At 51.3% G+C, this 19,377-nt stretch overlaps 1 protein-coding gene and 2 non-coding genes across 3 annotated transcripts in view; 2 read left to right on the top strand and 1 right to left on the bottom strand.

Annotated features, from left to right (window-relative positions):
- The first annotated feature begins 2,964 nt into the window (after window positions 1-2,964).
- The window catches only part of VAC14 (VAC14 component of PIKFYVE complex), a 57,706-nt gene continuing 41,293 nt past the window's right edge, over window positions 2,965-19,377 (top strand). The window contains exons 1-10 of the mRNA XM_058845987.1: window positions 2,965-3,104; window positions 6,378-6,528; window positions 7,145-7,312; window positions 7,996-8,058; window positions 9,020-9,127; window positions 9,905-10,014; window positions 10,951-11,057; window positions 11,806-11,940; window positions 12,203-12,355; window positions 14,441-14,495. Coding sequence (XP_058701970.1) covers window positions 3,001-3,104; window positions 6,378-6,528; window positions 7,145-7,312; window positions 7,996-8,058; window positions 9,020-9,127; window positions 9,905-10,014; window positions 10,951-11,057; window positions 11,806-11,940; window positions 12,203-12,355; window positions 14,441-14,495 — 1,154 coding nt within the window. The 5' untranslated portion in view covers window positions 2,965-3,000. The remainder of the gene's footprint in view (window positions 3,105-6,377; window positions 6,529-7,144; window positions 7,313-7,995; window positions 8,059-9,019; window positions 9,128-9,904; window positions 10,015-10,950; window positions 11,058-11,805; window positions 11,941-12,202; window positions 12,356-14,440; window positions 14,496-19,377) is intronic.
- TRNAG-GCC (transfer RNA glycine (anticodon GCC)) lies at window positions 5,501-5,571 on the bottom strand. The gene has a single exon. It is a non-coding gene; the product is annotated as a tRNA-Gly (tRNA).
- TRNAG-GCC (transfer RNA glycine (anticodon GCC)) lies at window positions 13,356-13,426 on the top strand. The gene has a single exon. It is a non-coding gene; the product is annotated as a tRNA-Gly (tRNA).

Genomic DNA, 19,377 nt, shown 5'->3' with positions numbered 1-19,377 from the left:
CTGCGTAATCCTGAATGCCCTCCCCACCCTTCCTGAGGCACTTTGTAAAGTAAGTGAGTGTGTTTTTAGACATGAGACTGTTTTTTAATCTGTAAGTACAATGTCAGAGTGCTTGGCATGAGAAGATTTGGGAGGCAGTAGCTGCTGTTAGACAGTGCAGAGCAGAAAAATGAGGATGATAGTTTAGCCTGTCTAAATGACTATAAAGACAACATTATGTAGCCAACTGGAAGTGTTTGAGATGTGCCACAGCTGAGGTGAGGCTTTCCAAGGACATGCTTAGACAAAGCAGTTTCTGTGCCAGCAAGTCAGCAGTTGTGATTTCCTCCTTGTTTCTGTAAAATGAGATGATCCTGGGTGATTCCCTGGGTTGTATTAAGCTATTTTATGCTAAGGGAGTGATTGAAGACCTTAGCTAATAGAAGCCCAGTTGCTCTGCCCTGGGATCTCCGTAGTAGAACTCTGACCTGGCCTTTTCCAAGCCTTTAGTGGCTGAATTGGAATGAGGGAAGTCAGCTTTCTGCCCTAATAAGCAATTCCTTTTTTAATGTCCTTGGAAATAATCTTTACTGATGGTGGTTTTGATTTATTTTTGCGTTCTTGCTTTGTACTGTTTTCATGCTGTGCTTCTGCTTGTTGCATATGTCTCATATCACTGCAGCCAGGGGATTTGCCATGTCTCATCTGGTGCCTCATTATTTACCTGCTGTACTGCATGATTCAATTAAGTGAAATGATTTTAAAGTGCTATTCTGGAAGGCTCTGTCCCTTTGAAGCAGATTCCCCTTGTGAATGGCCCTAAATCAGCTGGGAGGGAGAGGGGTGGGGGGGACTTTGTTGTGTGGTAGAGGAGCACCTGCCAGGGAAAACACAGTGGGTGTTTTGCTGCATTGCTTACCCAGTGGGAGATGGGTTAGTGCCAGCTGAAATTATTTCTATGCCTCTTCTGCAGCCACATTGAACTAAAGCCAAAAGCTTGACCTTCACTGTCAGTGGAGAGGGGCATCTGCTTTGGGTGAGGGTCCTGTGCCTGAGCCTTCATAATGTAGAGGGGACCCTGTGATGTGCTTCAAGAGGCACCTGCTGGTGATTCAGAGAAACTCTGGTCCTTTGTAACAATGGCATCATACCTGTCCATGTGAGGACCTGCTCAGAGAATGTTCTGGTCTGGGAACCAGTGCTTTTTCCATAAAGGAAAGGTCCTCCAAAATATGGCAGACCTGGGAACAGGTCTCAGAAATTCTTTTTAAGCAAATGACTGACTTCTGCTCTCCAGGAAGGGAGTTCTTCTTGGAAATGTGATTTTCCGACCAGTCTGTCTTCTCCAGCTAAACACAACACAGAAAATGTGGTGGGGGATTTTCTGCCCTGTCTCTCAACTCGCATTTTGTTCTCATAGGCATGTGTGATGTCCCAGTTTCATTAGATTGTATTTGATCCCTGTTTACAACATTTTAATTAAACTTGGTTGTGGTTTAATTACATTCTGCTCATTACTTTCAGTACTTTTTTTTCTGTCTGGTTTTACTTGACCTTTGTGCTAAGAGCTGTGTTTGTAGCAGGGAGACGTGCTGGCTTCCCCATGCTGGACCAGCAGCACTGTGGTGGCAATCCACGTTCCATCCTGTATTCACACCCGTGTCATTGTGCTCTGTGTTCCCTTTTCCCTGTGTTCAGTTTATTTTGAGGACTTTTGTGGAGAATGTGAATTCATTAACCATGAAGTGTGATCATCAGAGGGAAAACATGTGCCTTGCTCTTGACTTGGCCAAGCAGCAGACAAATGTTAGGCATGGTTTTCTTCCTTGGGCTTTCTGTCCCCCAAGCTTTTCTTATGGACTCTTTGCTGGGTTTCCTCCTAGCAAGTTGTAGGAAGCTTTTCTGCTCTTATAGACATGGTATAGACATTGTTGTTTAGTTGTGGGGGATTATCACCCCATCAGTGGATTCTCTGAGGTCTTTGCTGCATGTGGCAAGGTACCAGCCTGAACAGAAGCAGCCCCTGAGCTCATAGCTTTCCAGCAGAAGCCAAAATCCCTCTTTGGCTCAGCTTTCCATATGGCAGGAGCTCGCTGGAGGCAGATAGAATGAGAATTGGGTGTTAGCCCCACAGAAAAGGATCCATGGTATGGGAGGTGGCACCTACTTTTCTTTATCAAACCGCAGATAAATCCACAGTGAGGTGCAGATTCCTGCCACAGCTGCTCATCATATCCGTCCCTTTTGCTGTCAGTCCTGCCCTTGCCAGTAATTCCTGTTTAGTTTGGACTCTCTGGTTCTCCCTAGGTACAACACATCCATGCTAGATGTGCCAAGGACTTCGCAGGGACCTTGAAATTAGATGTCCCAGTCACCTTCAAAAGCCACCCTGTGAAGTGTGAGGTGGCCAGATATGCTGGCACAAGAGGGGGAATTCTTTGTACAGGAGAGTTCAGCCACGCACAAACCATCAGTCTGTGCCACAGCTGAAGTGTTGCAGCCTGCGCCAATACCCCCATGCCTTGAGGCTCGACCCTCACCTGCTGAGGAACACCAAGGCGTTCCATCCAAGTACTTCACTGGCACTCGAGGGGAATTTTTAATAGGTATAGCTGGAGACATTTACCAACATCTGCTCGTGTGTCTGTGTGGGTGCACGTGTGACTTTAATTTAAACACTTTATAGATAACTGAGTGACTGCTGCGCTTATAGCCAAGTCTGAATCACTTTGAAAATGTTAAATTAACCAATGATTAAGTGCTGCTAAATCCTTTCAGACATAAACCTGTGACCAGGACTGGGATTGTGTCCCCTCGGGCTGCCTGGGCGAAGGCGTCTCTCCCTAATGACGCTCCTGTTAATGACCGCAGGGGTTAATGAGCGGGGGGTGCAGCGTGTCTCCGCGCCGCGCGGGGGCGCTGTACGGCAGGGCGGGGTCACGTGTGCGCGCCTCCCGGGCCGGTCACGTGTGCACGCCTCCCGGTCGGGGTCACGTGGCCGCCGGTGGCGGCGGCGGGGCCATGAACGCGGAGCGGGACCTGTCGCCGCTGACGCCCGGCGTGGTGAGGGCGCTCACCGACAAACTCTACGAGAAGAGGAAGGTGGCAGCCCTGGAGATAGAGAAGTGAGTGGCGGGAGCCGCCGGGAACCGGGAGGGCAGCGGGAATGAGGGCGGTGCCGGTGCAGGCGGCCCCGGTGCTGGGGTCGGGGAGCCCAGCCCGGCGGCCCGGGAAGGGCGAGGAGAGGTGTTGCGGTGCTGGGGCTCCCTGCGGCCCCGGGGTGGCGGGAGCCGGTCCGTGATGCTTGGGTGGGTCCAGCCATACGCCGGGCGGCGGGAGGGAGCGGCCCGGCTGCCCGGGGGGAGCTGGGCACTGCGGGGGTGCGGTTACCCCGCCACGTCCGGGCTACCGGGGCTGCTGGCCCGGCACCCTGCGGGCCCGCTAGCCCCGGGAAGGGGCTCAGGTGACCCTGTCGGGGACAGTGCCGTGGGCGGTGTTCGGGCAGGAGGGAGCTCTCCCAGAGCTGCTCCCTGTTTCCTATCCCCATCCCACCGGGCACTGAAAGTTAGCTCCGAGTGTGCCAGCTGCTGGGTGCCTGAGAGGACCCGCTGGCTCCGGGCGCATCCCAAGAGCCCCTGACAGATGGCTCATTCTGACGGTGGGTGCCCGGTGCAGTTGCACAGCCCTGTCCGAGATGAATACGTGAGTGGCATCACTGTAGGAGTTCCTTGGAAATGTACTGCTTGCTCTGCTGCAACACGTCCAGAGTCAATGTGCCATTCCATCTCTCCCCTGAGGGCTCACCCAGACTTGTCCCGAGCTGGATCCTGGCTAGAGATACGGGAAGTGTTACTGTCACCCCTGGTCATTGGGTGTTGCCCTTGGTTCTTCCTGAACAGCTGCTGTTCCAGCAGATCTGAGGCCGCAGAGCATCCCAAGCAGAGGTCTGCAGGCGCCTTCTGGTGTGGCCATGCTCCTCTGGTGTTGCACATGTGTTCCCTGGCTGTCTTTCCACCCTTACTGTGCTGGTCTGGATGCTGTGCTTGGCCACAGCTCTCCCTGGGAAGGACTGTGTCCTCCTGGGCATTGCCTGAGAGTTCAGCTCCTGCAGGAAATCTGAACTATTGCCTCAGGGTGCAGCCCAGCACAGGGCTGGGAGTGATGGTCCAAGCTGGTGGGTGAGTTTTGGGTGGGAGATGTGGCCATGGTGAGCCTGCAAGAGGAGCAGTCAGGCACTCAGGGCAGTCAGCAACGTGGGGATGGAGTTGCTCTGCTGAGAGTTCAGTGAGGGTTGTGGTGTGGGAACTGCCTGCCTCGAACGCTGTGTGAGAGGGCAGCAGAGAAAAATGGCAGCTGGAGCAAGGGTGAGTGCATGCTCTGATACAAATCCAACCCAGCAAGCCCATTCTGCTGTTTGGTGTGTTCGGTTTTCTCTCATTTTCTCTCTTTGTTATAGTAATAATTTATTGTGGGTGTATTGCAATGTTGCAGGGTGGGATTCCTGCAGTGTCCTCACAACTCCAGCCTCGGGGGTACTTCAGTAACCCCTTTGCTGCATTGTGAGGGGTGATACTCTGTGCCTTACCCAAGCAGCCCTGCTCTGGCTTACTCTGCCCTGGGATTAAGGGTTTTTGCTGGCCTTAAACCAACCAAAGTCTGCTTTGGGGTCAGGCAATTCATCTGATCAAGCTGGAAGTACAACTTGGGACGAGTGTGAGGAGGAAAAAGGCAAGGGCCAACCTTTTCTACAGATTTCACAGGTTTAGCATCTAAAACCCATCACAGAATGGTCCCAGCAGCTTCACTTCCATGTCCATGGCATCAAACCAGGAAGGACTTGCTGCCTCTTTACTCAGGAACCTCCTTCTCCTTCAGCTGATAATGCAGGAGCAGCTCCTGCTGCTTGCAGGCTCTGATGCAGTACTTTTTGCCTCATTAGTTAAATCTTGAGTCCTTTAAACTCATGAAGGAAGTCTGTAGACTTATTCCTGTTTAAAGAAAGCTGCACCTGTGAAATGTAGGCAGGAAAATGATCACCCCAAAGGTCTGTCTTGCCTGAGCTCAGTGTGTTTCTCTTCTTGGAGCAGGACTGGAAATGGAGCCATTGTCCCTAAAGCAGCTGTCTATGGATGTGGATTGGGCTGTAACTGTTGGAGAACTTGGCTTTGGACTAGGGAGAGTGAGAGAGGGGCTGCCTGGTGTGCCCGGGGCAAAATGGAACAGCTGCTTTGTGCAGAGCAAGATGAGAGCAGAGCTGGTGTTTGTAATTTTGGGGAGGAAAAGTTTATAAACATCTTCTGTAATGGTTTTCCTGGATTATAAAGTGCGTGACTGGCCAGTGGCACCTGTTCAGGAGTGCGAGATTCGTATAGAGCCAACGAAACACTCTGTGGAGCTAGGCAGTGAAAGCTTTTGCACCTTTTTTGACAGTTAAGGTAAAGATGATAATTAGGCAGAGTTTTCGAGGTGCCTAAGTCTGCATTATGGATAGAAATGCAAGCAAAAAGGAGGAAAAGAGCACTGCATTGGCCGGGAATCGAACCCAGGCCTCCCGCGTGGCAGGCGAGAATTCTACCACTGAACCACCAATGCTACAGCTGCCTGCACAGCTGCCTGCACAGCTGCCTGCACAGCTGCCTGCACAGCTGCCTGCGCCTCCCTGCCTGGCCAAGGGATCTTCCAACAGGAAACTGAGGCTGAAGAGCTGGGTGGGCAAGCTGGGACCTGTAAGCAGTTCTGTAGGCAGGAGCAGGGATATGGGTCTCTTCATCCACAGCTTATGTGTTAATTATCTTTGGATAATGAGCTGCAAGTTCCTGGGGAAAAGCAGGTATTGTGTATGGAAACTGTTGGCTTTTTATTGAATCTTGGGCTGTTTAAGAATATATTGAAATACAGTGTTAGTGGTAAAGTTAAATATATGGGATATTGACTGAAGCACTGTATGGGTGGCTGGAAGGGTTCAAAACCATGGCACTGTGGGCAGCAATTCACTGCCAAGCCACCAGCACTCCCCACGGGTGCATGTGCCATGCTGGAGGTAAGTGACGCCAGTAACCTGCCCTGTTGGAGAGAGTGTTTGAAGATCTGGTAACTTCTCTGCAAGCACACAGCTGCACTGGGTTGGCCCTTGAAAGCACATCCTGGGCTGAGAGTTTGTGAACAGTGTAGGAGGCTGCAGGCTGGAGCAGCAGGAAGGCAGGGAGCTGCTGGTGAATGTGAGTGGGGAGGGGAGAGCTCTGGTTTCACTTTTGGGTTCCTTCAGCATTCCCCATTTCAGTACTGCTTTCTCTGGTGTTTGTTGTGTCTGAAAGTCATTGCTTCTGTCGCCAAGCCCCTCAGCATTTGTATCAGGCAGAACCTAAACTTCCCCGTGTGCCTCCTCCTCCTCTTTCCAGGCTGGTGCGAGAGTTTGTGGCTCAGAACAACACATCCCAGATCAAACACGTGATCCAGATCCTGTCACAGGAGTTTGCACTATCCCAGCACCCCCACAGCCGGAAAGGGGGACTCATTGGCCTTGCTGCTTGCTCCATTGCCCTGGGCAAGGTAAGTATGATGGGTTTTTTGGCTTGTGCAGGTTGTAGTGAGAGAACAGCAGCTCCTATTGGGTCAGTGTGATGAGAAGAGCTGGGCTGGTCGCCCCACAGCTCCCCAGCTCCCTCCCTGCATTGCAGCCTACAACTGCCTTGTGTTGGAGTTTTCCCAGCACACCCAGACACACACTGTGGGCCCAGGAGCACTTTCTGGCAATTGGCTGGGTGTGGTTAAAGGGCTCCCGTCCTTCTTCAGTCTCCACCAGTAGGACTAGACTCAGCAGGTTGGGTGCTAGTTTGTGTTAAAGGAGCTTACAAGAGTTGCAGCCCTTCGATCTCCTGCTGTGCGCTGCTGACACTGGCCCACACAGAAATCTATCCCTGGCTCTCTCTGCCCTGCAGGCAGGAGATGAGGTAGATGCCCAACAAACCTGATCACTTCTGACTGTATCTAAATAACAAAATTCAGTAATAAAATTCAAAATTCAGTAGTAAACCTGTCTAGCATATGTGGACATGACTAAAGCCATCACAGGCCTGAGTATTTGCAGTATGTTCCAGGGCAGCGCCATCTCTTCCCACTCTCTATGGCATGTTCCTTAGCTAAGCAGTCTCCTCCTGCCCCCCAGGACTCTGGGCTGTACCTGAAGGAGCTGATCGAGCCAGTGCTGACGTGTTTCAATGATGCCGACAGTCGACTGCGGTACTACGCCTGCGAGGCTCTCTACAACATTGTCAAGGTGGCCAGGGGCTCTGTCCTGCCACACTTCAACGTGCTCTTTGATGGCCTCAGCAAGGTAAGAAGCTTCCTCTTAAACCCCATGCACATTTCGAGGACTAGCCGTCTTCATCTCCAAGTCAAACCAAGTTGTCCAAGACGTTCTTTCCAAGCAAACTGGTTTACTTTGACCCAGACAGGTCTGAAGGACAGAATCACAGAATATTCTGAGTTGGAAGGGACCCACAAGGATCAGCAAAATGAGCAGTTTCTACACAGTAGCCACTGATACTGTGGGTATGAAGTTGACTGTAAGATACCTCGTTCCCTGTCCTCACCTCCAGGATGTATTCTCCTGCTCCTTGTTAAATGGTGTTAGAAAATGAGGCTGAGAGACCTGCTGCGGGCAGCACTTTGGCTTTGTTGGGTCTGTAGTGTCAAAACTTTGTCTGTGTGTGTCTGCCTTTGCAGATTTTCATGGTAACCTGCATTTCTCTGTTCTTTGAGAGTGTGACTGCTGGCCCATGAAAACTTGCATAGCTGGAGGAGGTGATGTGTGCTTGGTCTCCCCCTTAGGAATTCTCTCAGGAGAATTTTTTGGAGCCTAATGAGAAGTTGGAGATGAAGGGACTTCTGTTGTCTGTCCCTGTATTGTCAAAGGAGAGTAACAGTCCTGTGAGCTTTACTGGGAGCTGTGCTGCAGAGCAGGGAGCAGGCCTGGAACCCACTGTTGCAATGTCTCTTTGTTTCTGTCTTTCACAGCTGGCTGCTGATCCTGACCCAAATGTCAAAAGTGGCTCTGAGCTCCTTGATCGGCTCCTCAAGGTATTTTTGCTTTCCATCTGAGAGTTCTTGGCGCAAGCTGGAGCCATATCTTGGCTGGCGACATGTCAGTCCCCAAGGCTGCAGCTGCTAAAGCCATCCCACCTCAGTCCTGTGGCTGCTGTCAAAACATTTTTCTCTCACTGACTGCAGCTTCTTTGATGAAGGCTCTTGTGGCCTTCTCAGGCAGCTGGATGGGTTATCACAGTGCCATGTGTGCATTCAGCTTGTGGGAGCTGTTGAAGCAAGGTTTGAGTCTGAGGGTTGCAGTGCTGTGCCAGGCAGCAGGAGGGCTGTTACTTTGCTCTCCCTCCCTTACCTAAGGGGAGTCATGATGTGAGTGGAGCTGCTGCTGCTTCAGTGTGTGGGCTCAGTTCCCGTTCCTGTTCTGCCTGCTGATGGGCTTTTCCTGCCACAGACCTCCCAGTTCCTTTTCTGCTGCTGTTCAGAGGTGAGCAGCGTCCTACCAGGTCATGCCCTTGCTCCTCGTTATCAAAGCAGTTAACCCAGTGTCCTGCTGTAAACCTTCCTGTTAGGGGATCTGCTCCACTGCACCAGGGCCAGGGACTCGGCCATGCAGCAAAATCCACCAAGCGTGTGGAAAGAGCTGTAAAGAGAAGTCAGGGGATTCTTCCACCCCAGTCCACGTGGCTACATCAGAAGTGCTTGCTCATGTGTGTAGCTGAGGCATGAATCAGAGAAGCTTCTCATCTTCCTGTTCAGCCAGGCTGGCACACAGCAGGAGCATCCCTCTCTGGGTCCTGCTCAGCATTAGTCTCTGCCTGAGGGGGATTGTCAGCTCATTGCCTGGATAAACTGCATGATTCCTCTCCCCAGGTCTCCTGACCTGCAGACTCATGCTTGTCTCCTTTTTCCTGTCACGTGGCTTAAAAAGACTGGGTTAGAATTCCTGCATGTGTGCATGCTTGCAGTCATTCTAACACCCTCTGCTTGGGCTCTGCAGGATATCGTGACAGAGAGCAACCAGTTCGACCTGGTGGGCTTCATCCCACTGCTGCGTGAGAGGATTTACTCCAACAACCAGTACGCCCGCCAGTTCATCATATCCTGGGTAGGTACATGGGCTGCTGTGTGTGCCTGCCAGCCTGAACTCCAGGGCATTGTGTCCCATTTCTTCCCATGTCCAGGAAAACTGCAGATATCCATGGCAATGTGTAAGCTCAGGCACCTGGATTTATTTGGGGAGGTTTTTAAGTCAGCAGTTTTTTACCTGCTTCTTTAAAAGGCCTGCTCACTGTCCCCTTGTTGTTGCAGTGGCAGAGATATGGCACTTCTGCCAACCTGTTCAGGACATTGCACACCAAGTTAGAAAGTGGATTTAAAGTCTTGCTTGTATAAATAGACATAATGTGCTCCAGAAGTTATGGTCTCCCAAGGGATAGTGCTAGGTTGCTTTCCATCACACAGAGGTGATGGAGAGATGTTGCTCTCCAGGAGGCAAGGGATCTCCACTTGCTCTCTCTGTGCAAAGCAGGAGCTCTTGGTGCCTGGCTGGAGTCTGGGGGGATGTGTTCCCCTGTGCTCTCTCTCTCAGCCATACTGTTGCCATCCCAGGTCTGCATGGATGCATCTTGGCAGTCGTTCCTGATCCCTGCTTTGTTTTGCAGAGCTGTGATTGGAAATGTAGCACTGCTGCAGGCTGATTGCTTGCTTGCTGTGCTAGTTCAACTACTTCCCAGGATGGGCAACTCCACAGTGTCCTCTTTTCCTTTCCCCTATCTCACACAGCTCAGCTCTGAATTCCTCAGTATCCTGCCAGATTTGGGCTGGTGATGTTAGCCAGCATCTTGAAAACTCACCTTTTCTTTCATATTCCTCTCTGATCTAGATCCTGGTCTTAGAGTCCGTACCTGATATCAACCTCTTGGATTACCTTCCCGAAATCCTAGATGGACTCTTCCAGATCCTGGGAGACAACAGCAAGGAGATACGGAAAATGTGAGTGTGGAGGCTGGCTGGTTGAAAGGGCTGTGTCATGTTCGCTGTTCGCTGTTCATCCATCATTTTTTTTATTGGTTTTCAACTCTTGTGTATAACTGTACTGAAGCTCCATGTGTGTGGTGGAAGACAGATTGGCTTGGGCAATGGATCAAAGTGTCCTTGGCAAGGGCCTCTCCTGTCCCATGGCCATGGAAGAGGCCATACTCTGTACTGGGGGACAAACTATTTTGGCTTGGTTGAGTTGCTGCCTTCCCAGCACCCAACATCAGAGCTACATAGGCTCATATATGGTTCTGGGATGGGCATGAGCTCTCTGAAGAAGCTTGCAGCATGAGAGCCTTTCGTGGCAAGGCGTCTCCTGGGTGGTGAGGAGAAGCAAGGGTTGGGGGCTTTCTCTACAGATACACTTCTGGTCCCAAGACAGAGGCATTTTGAATGCACAGACATGTCTGTTCTCAGGGAGGTCAGTTTTGTGCTGGGAGAGAGTGGCTGGACTGGTTTTGTAGGACATAAGTAAGTGGTGAGACCAGCCTGGGTCTATCCTGCTGCAGAGCCTTTCTGGATCCTCCCTATATCTTTTTTTTCCCAGCATGTGAAGGAACAAGCACTGAAAGCTTTGGGGTATCACCTTCCCCACTGCTCTTCATCCCGAGCATCTCCATATCCACAGAACCTGGGTGGCTGTGGGGGAGTTGTGGAAGCTGTGGGGGGCTCTGGGTTGCCATTACCTCTGTCCCTGCACCTGTGTGCAGTCTCTGTTGTGGGGCAGGGAGAGCTTGTCAGCCTCATCTTGCCTGCCCTGCCTCTGTGCAGACACTTCTGTGCCACCAACATCCTTCCATGTGCACCTGGAGAAGATCGTCTCCATAAGCTCTCCCTAATCACTCTGTCTAAGGTGACCGAGCACTGACCAGCTGCTCTGTCTCTCCACAGGTGCGAGGTGGCTCTTGGGGAATTCCTGAAAGAGATCAAGAAGAATCCTTCCAGTGTGAAGTTTGCAGAAATGGCTAATATCCTGGTGATCCACTGCCAGGCAGCAGGTGAGTGCACAGGACCAGGCAGTAGCACCAGCCTCCTGGTTTGTGGTGCCAACTGTAGATTCAGGCCAGGAGTTTTCCAGCAAGCTGCTCGCCTTCTTTTTGTCACTGTTGTACCAGTGCTGCACTATAGCTCCCACGGGTCTGCTATGTAGGCAGTGGCAGAGGGTTACAGCTGCAGCTGGATGTGTTTCCTGAGAAGGATCTTGTTCCCAAGTCCTGCTCATTGCACTCTTTAAATGTTGCTGAGTGGAAGTGAGTTTCCTGGGAGGTAGAAAAGTATAGATAGACTGAGATTGATTGCTCTTGATGAAACTAACTCCCAATGAATTTACACTGTTAAAACTTAAAATCTGGCCTTGTATCAGCAGAGTGCTTTGGCAATGGTGCCTTTTCCAGAATTTAGGGAGGTTGCTAAAACCCCAGCTTTAGGAATGGTGCTTGACCCAGACACACAGCTGTAATGGGTGTGCCTGAAGAAATATCCTTATGTGTTGGGAAGCTTGATGGAATACTTGTAAATGAGGAAACCTGCATTATGAGTTGAACTGAGTTAATTGAAACCTACTGATTGTGTTTAACCTCAGGCTCACTGGAGGTTCCAGTCTTACTGATCTCCTCTGGGACTAAACTATCTCAGATGAGAGTCTCTCAGGATGGAGCAGAGGCAGTTTCTCGTTTGAAGGTGGTCCTTGGCCTGTGAAGCCAGTGCTGTCCTTGCCCTCACCTTTGCTTGTCCCATGTCTTCCAGATGACCTGATCCAGCTGACAGCCATGTGCTGGATGCGGGAGTTCATCCAGCTGGCTGGCCGAGTGATGCTGCCTTATTCCTCAGGGATCCTGACCGCTGTCCTGCCATGTCTCTCCTACGATGATCGCAAGAAGAGTATCCTTGTAACTCAGAGCTGCTCCCATTCCATTCCTGCTACAGCAACTCATAGGGAACCCACTGTTCCAGTGCCTGTTTCTGGCCCTTGGGGTGCAGGTCCAGGAAAAGTTCTCCCACCAAGTGCTAACACCCACACTTTGGATGTGAGGGGGTTGCAGTAGCTGGGCTGGGGCAGCTCTGGTGGGGCTGCAGTGGTTTCTCTGCGGCCAGCACCTGCCCATGTGTGGGACTGCGTGTTCCTTACACTGCCTTCACTCAGACATCAAGGAGGTGGCAAATGTGTGCAACCAGAGCCTGATGAAGCTGGTCATCCCAGAGGATGATGAAATGGATGAGGCCAAGCCGTCAATGACTATACCAGCAGAGCCCACCTCAGAGGAGTCCCTTTCCAAGCCAGAGGCAGTGACCACTGGTGAGTCCCAGTTGTCTGGGCCAGTAGATGTGTAAGGAAGGTCAAGGGAATGTTCTCAAGAGAAGTTCTTGAGTTGGCTTGGTGTCCTGAAGCAGCTCAGAATACATGGGACCTCTATGGTTTATTTGGAGACCTGTTGCACAGACGATCCTCTGCTGAGACAGACACATTTGTTGCAGGCTGCATGAGAGGGTTATTGCTCTGACCTGGAGCCTGGGTGGTGCTGCGTTGCTGCATGCCGTGGTGAGCATCCTCGTCCTCTCATCATGCTTAGTCATCAGGTTGACCTGGAAAAGATAATTTCTAGTTTGGGAGCAGGCATCATCAGCCAAAGAAGAGCTCAGAGAGCTGTGTTAGTCCTGAGAGAGTATCAACATGTGCATGGAGGATGTGTGTGGTGGGCAAAGGTAGAGAACAGAAAGGTGAAGAATTTTGGATCCTTTCCAGATTCATGGTACTCTCCTGACCATCTGGCAGGTATTATCCCAGTCCTAAAATTTCCAGAACATAAAAGGCTAAAGTTTCCAAGTTGCATGGGAGACCTGAGGAGGGTTCAAGTGAAAGGAAACTAAGTGGTCCGCATGAATCAATGCTTGGGAACAGCAGTTGTGTTAGCCCTCCGACATCCCTTGGATGCTGTTCTCCTGGCATGACTAAACATTTCTTCTGGCACAACACATTTTTGTTGTCCAGGTGCATGAAATATGTGTTGATGTTTAAATCACAGAGGCTCATCTGGATTCTTCTAAAGCTGCGCCTTCAGCCCAGTGCTCTCTTGTAACACGTCCAGCAGTGGCTTTTGGAAAGTCCTGCCGTGAGAGGGAGCTGGAGGATGGGATTAAGACTGAGGGATTTCCTTGTCCAACAGCCGCAGTGGAAGGCGGGGAAGCGGGGAGATGCCGGGGGAGCTGCCTGGGCAGGGTGTGGGTGGCAGTGGGAGCGTGGGCAGCAATTGGGATGGTAGGAGCAGGCCACAGGCACAGGGGCAGTGCACAGGGCAGCATTGGTGGTTCAGTGGTAGAATTCTCGCCTGCCACGCGGGAGGCCCGGGTTCGATTCCCGGCCAATGCAACAGTCTTTTTCTTCCTTTTTTTTTTTTGCTTTTTTTTTTTTTTTTTCTTCTGTCCGTAATCTGGACCCAGGCACTTCGAAATATCAGTCTAAGTAAGCATCTTAGTCTTCAATAAAGGTGCAAAAGTTTTCATTACCTAATTCTGTACTAGTATTTTTACTGGAAGAGATAAAGCAGAAAAATTTACTGCCATAGCACAGCAGCAAAAATTCTATTATTCCTTATTTGTCCCAAGAATACCTTCTTGTATTAAAATCTATTACAGAAGAGCTTTAAAATATCAACAGAAAGCTAAATTCCTTTATTCTCAGCCCCACTGGAGTCAAATTGCACCTTGAAGTAGTCAAGATCAGATAAAGTTGTGATGCCTTTCTATGAGAAACTCAGCTCTATTCTTTGGGTGTGCTGATGTGGTGATGTTGCATGTGTGAGTAGAGGCTGTTGGCACAAGGGGGCACAAACAGTCAAGTTCATCTTGTCATGCTTTGTCACCATGCTTGTAAGACCCAGTTTCAGCACAGAGCAGAGGTTGGAAAGCTGTTTGAGTCACTTGGTTTCGGCAGGGAGTCAGGCTATGGCCAAGTGGAGGTGTCCCGAGTTGGATTCTACATTCACTGTGCATGCGGTATATTTAGGTATTGAAATCAAGAGAGTCAAAGGCAGGTCTGCAGTTCTGAGCTCCTTCTTTGAGAATGGTTGAATCCATCAGCAGGATATGTCTGGGTCTCTGTTACAGAGGAGGGCACCCAGTTTGGGGCAGAGTTCTGAAGCAGTACCTGTCTGCATTTTGCTGGGTAAGTGAAGTTCTTTACCTGCATGTCTGGCAGCAGAGAAGGGCTTGACGAGGAGTGTAAAATGCTCTGTAGGGAGAAGGGATCCCTTGGGTCCCTGGACCCTCAGACAGTGACTGGTGATGTCTTTGCAGAAGGTCATGCAGCTCTCGAGCCTCTCAGTCCTGCTGTCTATCTTCCCCATCACCCCACTAGCTGTGTCTCCTTTTTTTCTGCCCCCAGGTACCCTGGATGCGTCTGGTGACTCCAGCAACAGTGGTGTCTTCACAGTAACCAGGTAGGGTCTGTATGTTGCTTCAGAGGGGATTGAGAAGAAGGGAAAGCTTCTTGGGGTGCTGACAATGACTGACACATGTTGGGATGGGCTGGGAGGCAGTTGGGGTCCCTTGGGTCCTAGTAGGGTGAATGACTGGGGATGCTCTAGGAGCTGACTGCTTTTCTCTGATGTATCTGCACCAAAATATCTTGACTTTATGATGAACTGAGGTATTTCTGCCTTGAAGAGACTGACGCTGTTCCATGCTGCTGTCTTGGCAGCCTACATGGCACAGGTCTATGGGGCTGGACCTAGGGCTGCACAGGTCTTGGCCTCCTGCCAGCCTTTTGTGGAATTTTTCAGCCCTACACTAGTTCTGTGCCCAGCATGATCTCTCCTGCAAATACCTTTCTTCCCATCCAGCTATCTGAATTGCAGCACAAATCCATCTGTTCTGATAGCTTTCCTTTCCTCCTGCTTCCTGCAGTTCCTTCAGTCAGAGGTAGTGATTTCTGACACTTACGTTGTGCTGATGCTTATTTTTATTTGTTGTTGTGATCCCCAAAATAGGATGCCTTGCTTTAGCTGCATCCTACCAGCGTGATGCCCATCACAATACATCCCAGAGCAGTGCAAGCGTCAGCTTTTCAGGTTGATGGTCTGTACTCTCTGTTCCTTCTTTGCATTTCTGCACAGCCCAGCTGCTCCTTGGTCTTAACGATGCCCTTAATTTTTTTCTCTCTTGGAAGTACAAGTCATTTCATTTGCACCTAAATGTTGGTTTATGGTGGTAAATTACTTCCCCTGGCTTTTTTTGTGGTTGCCTTGTCCTGACCCTGCTCAACCCCTGAAGTTTTTCTGCAAGTGCAGAACTGGATGTGCATGAGGCTGAAATAGGGAACTGGGTGGGGAAAGAAAACGAAGGGGCATTGAGTCAGGAGGACAAGTGATAGCCATGGCTTTGTGCTGAAGATCTTGCATGTGAGGGAGAGAGGAAGTGAAAACTGAAGAGGGACAGAAGCAGGGAGAGCTGGGATACTTTTTCCGGTGTCAATGAGCTGGAAGGAGAACAGCTGAAATGTTCTGTCAGCAACTCAAGCACCAGGGGAAGCCATCTGGGCGAGAAGGCAAGACCCGACCCTCCATATCTCTAAGAGACCTGGCCTTGCAGAGCCCTCCTAAGCCCTTTTCAACAGGAAACTCCAGGCTTTACCATGGGGTTTACCTGCCCTGTGTGACCTCTCTGCTGGTCCAGTGTTGGGACCTGAAACGTTTTCACTGAGGCATCTGTTGTGGGAGACTGACACAGGATTGGGGAGAGGGCTGTACATGGCTGACGGGAGCCCTGGACATCTGCCTGGTGCTCCATCCATCACTCAGACTGTCTGGCTTGGCGCTGGAGCTGGAGGAAGGCGGGAGCTGGCACCCGTGGCCATTAGCAGCCATAATTCACACTGGGGAGCGGCAGCTGCCAGCACGCTGAATGCCCACTGGGTGTCAAGGCAGGACCGCAGGAAGCCATTGCGTTGCTGGGAAAAGCTGGAAAGCCTGCAAACAGAGGAAGTTGCAGCTGCCTTTTAAGATGAAGTCACTCTGCTTCTGTTTTTGTTCGTTTTCCCCCCCCCCCCCGCTTCCCCCAGCCTCCCCCAGCGAGCAAGTGATGGAGCATGGCTGAGCGCCAAGCATGCAGCTCTCACGCCCCCTTCCCCTGCCCTCCCCAGCTGGCTGCAGAGGGACAAGAGTGCTGCAGCAGCAGGGAAGGGAGGACCTTGGTCAGTAGGGGCAGAGGAGATCACGTCCTGGCGTCTGCACAGGGCCGTGTTCTGGGAAGATGCCATCCAAGAACATAACAAGGCCTGGATGCTCAATACATGGATGCTGGGCACATTCCTGTGGCCACAAACTGACACACGCAACCCCCTTGCTCCTAAAACATGCTCCAAAATGCTTCCCAAGTATTTGCCAGCTTTACTTTGAGGGAGTTTCCTGGTGGCATCCACTAGGAAATGGAGACCATGTTTGTGCCAAGACAGAATCTGGCTGCTGGGAGGGCCTGGCTATGCTGGGCTGCAGGGGTTCTGGGGTTCTCCATCCAGACGGGGGGCCCCACTTCTAGCTTCTGCAAAAACTGTCACTGGAAGTGGACCAGAACCTCGTTTCAAAGGCACTGGATGCTTCTCATGGCCTGGCTGAGCATGCTGCTGCTGTGTTAGCTGGTGTGAGCTTGGATCAGGAAGGGGAGGTGGAAGTGTGGCTGCTGGAACAGAGCCTGGGCTTCCTTCCGTCGGTCTGAGCTGCCACAGGAGAAGATCCAGATGTCTGTCCTGTGTCAGTGGACCAAAACAGCTGGAAAGTGTTTTTTAGACTCTTGTAAATGCATTGGTGTTTCAAAACAAGACCTGGACAGTTTGAGACAACTTCCTGATGGTATTCCTGGGCAGAAGGTCGGGCACAGCTGGAAGCAGTCAGTGTTGGGCTCTCTGTGTAATGGGACAAGGTTGATGGGATCACAGTTCCTCGCCAAACTAGATAAGGGACATGAAATCTCCAAGAGCCTTTATGGTACTTCCTGATGGAAAGAAGGCTTCATGCCTTAGGTAGTAGTCAGCAACACATGGACATGTAAAGTTGTGTGTTGCTCTGTAGAAAGGGCAAGTGGCTGCCACGTAGCTGAACTGCCCAAGCCTGCATTTAAACCAGGCTTTTAAATGTGGTAGTTAGTGCTTACTACAAAGTTAAAATAGCTGCTGCTTGTCTCATGCTTGTCTCATGCTATACCTCCAGAGTCTGATGTACCTTGAAGGTGCAGCTGGGGAGCTCATGGAAGTGGGAATATTTTGGTGGAGGATAGGAATGGCGTTGGGTGCTCTGCAGCACCCAGAGGGTGGTTAGCTGAAGGCAGCATGATGTCTTGCTTTGAGCTAAGGCACTAAGCCTGCCTTGGAATCCCATTCTCCAGCAGCTCGTCTTGCACAGCTTTTAGGTCCAGGGTGGCTCTCCTGGCCGTTCTCTCCAGCCTGGAGGGAGGAGATGGCTTCCCTTTGCTGCTTCCACTTCATGCTTGTGTGGGTGAGCTGGAGGGGGACCTCAGGCACACTGCCCCAGCCCTTGTCACAGTGATCTACAGCTTGTTGGACTGGATGCCTCTGCCTAGACCTTTGCCTCATCGTTTCCCTGAGGGATCTTGGAAACTGCAGTAAGCAGAAGGAAGCTAAGAGCACTGAAATGGGAGTGGTGAAGGACAAGGAAGTGACAGCTTGTGGGACCAATAGCAGAGAGGAGCTATTTACCTCCTGGCCGCTGGCTCGAGCCCGTTGAGGAACACAGCTGCCAGCCTGTATGGGAGCTGCCCTTGTGACTTGGACCACAATGAAAGAACCTGGATATTTCCACCCTTGGCAAGGCCATTTTGCTGGGCTTGCCTAAAGGCTAGAGCCTGGCCCGGACCTTAACCTTGTCTGAAAATGGGGTCAGGACAGCAGCTGGGCCAGGCAGGAGGCCAGGAGCAAGATGACAGCTCAGGCATTGGCAGAGAAAAGGCGGCTGCTGAGGAGAGAGATGGCAGAAGCCCTTGAAGAAAGGGGAGAAGTGAGAAAATGGGTTGATAAAGAACATGGAGTGAAAAACATTGCTGTGGGTTGAATGTAGTGGGAAAGTAAGGTCAGTTCCTGTGCTGGAGGGTGCTTTCTGAGGTGGGGGGATGTGCTGGGGGATGGGTCTTCTGCCCCACCACTGAGCTTGAGCAAAGACTCCCAGTATCCAGAGGTGAGAGCTTGGCACAGCCCCCATCATTGCTCAATTTTCCCTAAAAACATGTTCTCACTGTCATAGGCAAACAGCGGGGGCGGTGCCAGGGCCATGCTCATGCTCTAGAGGAGAATCTGGGGTAGTGGGTTAGATGGAAGTGATTGCATCTGACATCTGCCCTGCCACAGATGCCGGCGCTGGGAGCCGGCGTGGCAGGCCCAGAGAATCACATTAGCGCAATGCCATTACTGCTGCTCCTGCTCCCTCCTGCCTGGGGATTATGGAGAGCCAGGCTGAGCTGCGAGCCCAGCTCTGGAGCTGCAGCAGCGCTCAGCTGCTGCCATAACCCCTGGAAAGGGGGTAGCCCATGGTAGACTGGTGGCATTCTATCCCAGAGGTTTCTTGAGAGATTTTTAGCCCAATTTCCCATGCTCATCAGATCTCTTAGCTTTCATAGTGGTGCCTGGGTTTTTTACTGAGTAAAGGAGCTGCTTTTCCTCCAGCAACCCCCCCTAAAAGGTTTATCTCAGCAGCTGTGGACAGAGGGTAGCCAGTGAGGAGCTTTTCCCAGCTGCAATCCCTCCTGGTGGGAGCGGAGCCCAGCGGAGCCACAGGGCAGTGGTACATGGTGTGGCTGGGGGGCTGCCTGACTCCAGGTCATCCCAGTGCTCCTGGCCACCTCCTGGGTTCCACTCAGGTGGGTTTTGGGTTGAGCCATTGAGGCTCTACCCAGGTGCTGCATCACGAGCAGTGATGGAAAAGGGGTTTTCACAAGTGATTTTGGCACAAACCAGGTTGGAAATTGGTTGTAGGGGCAAGTTTCTGCTGTACTGTTAGAAGCCCAGCATCAGCAGACAGCAGTGCTGTGGCACTGCATGCATGGCAGGCTGCATCTTTCCCACTTAACCTCACAGCAGCATGGAACTGGTGGGATGTGCATCAAAGCCACCTCCAAACTGCTCAGCTTCAGGCACCAATTCTCTGTGGAGTCCTTTTGGCCTCTTTCCTCTGAAAACATGCATTACCCTGAGGTTTATTTTCCCCCGTCCTGTGCAGACAATGCATATATTTGGTGTGGAGGTGTTACCAGGTCAAGGTTTCATTCTCCTCTTCCATCTGAAGCCCTGTACTGGGAGCATGGCAGGCTATGCAGCTG

This window comes from Poecile atricapillus, chromosome 10 (genome assembly GCF_030490865.1).
Source record: "Poecile atricapillus isolate bPoeAtr1 chromosome 10, bPoeAtr1.hap1, whole genome shotgun sequence".
NCBI classification, from domain to species: domain Eukaryota; kingdom Metazoa; phylum Chordata; class Aves; order Passeriformes; family Paridae; genus Poecile; species Poecile atricapillus.
Note: the sequence above shows the minus strand (reverse complement) of the source record. Positions and strands in the feature narration are given on the sequence as shown.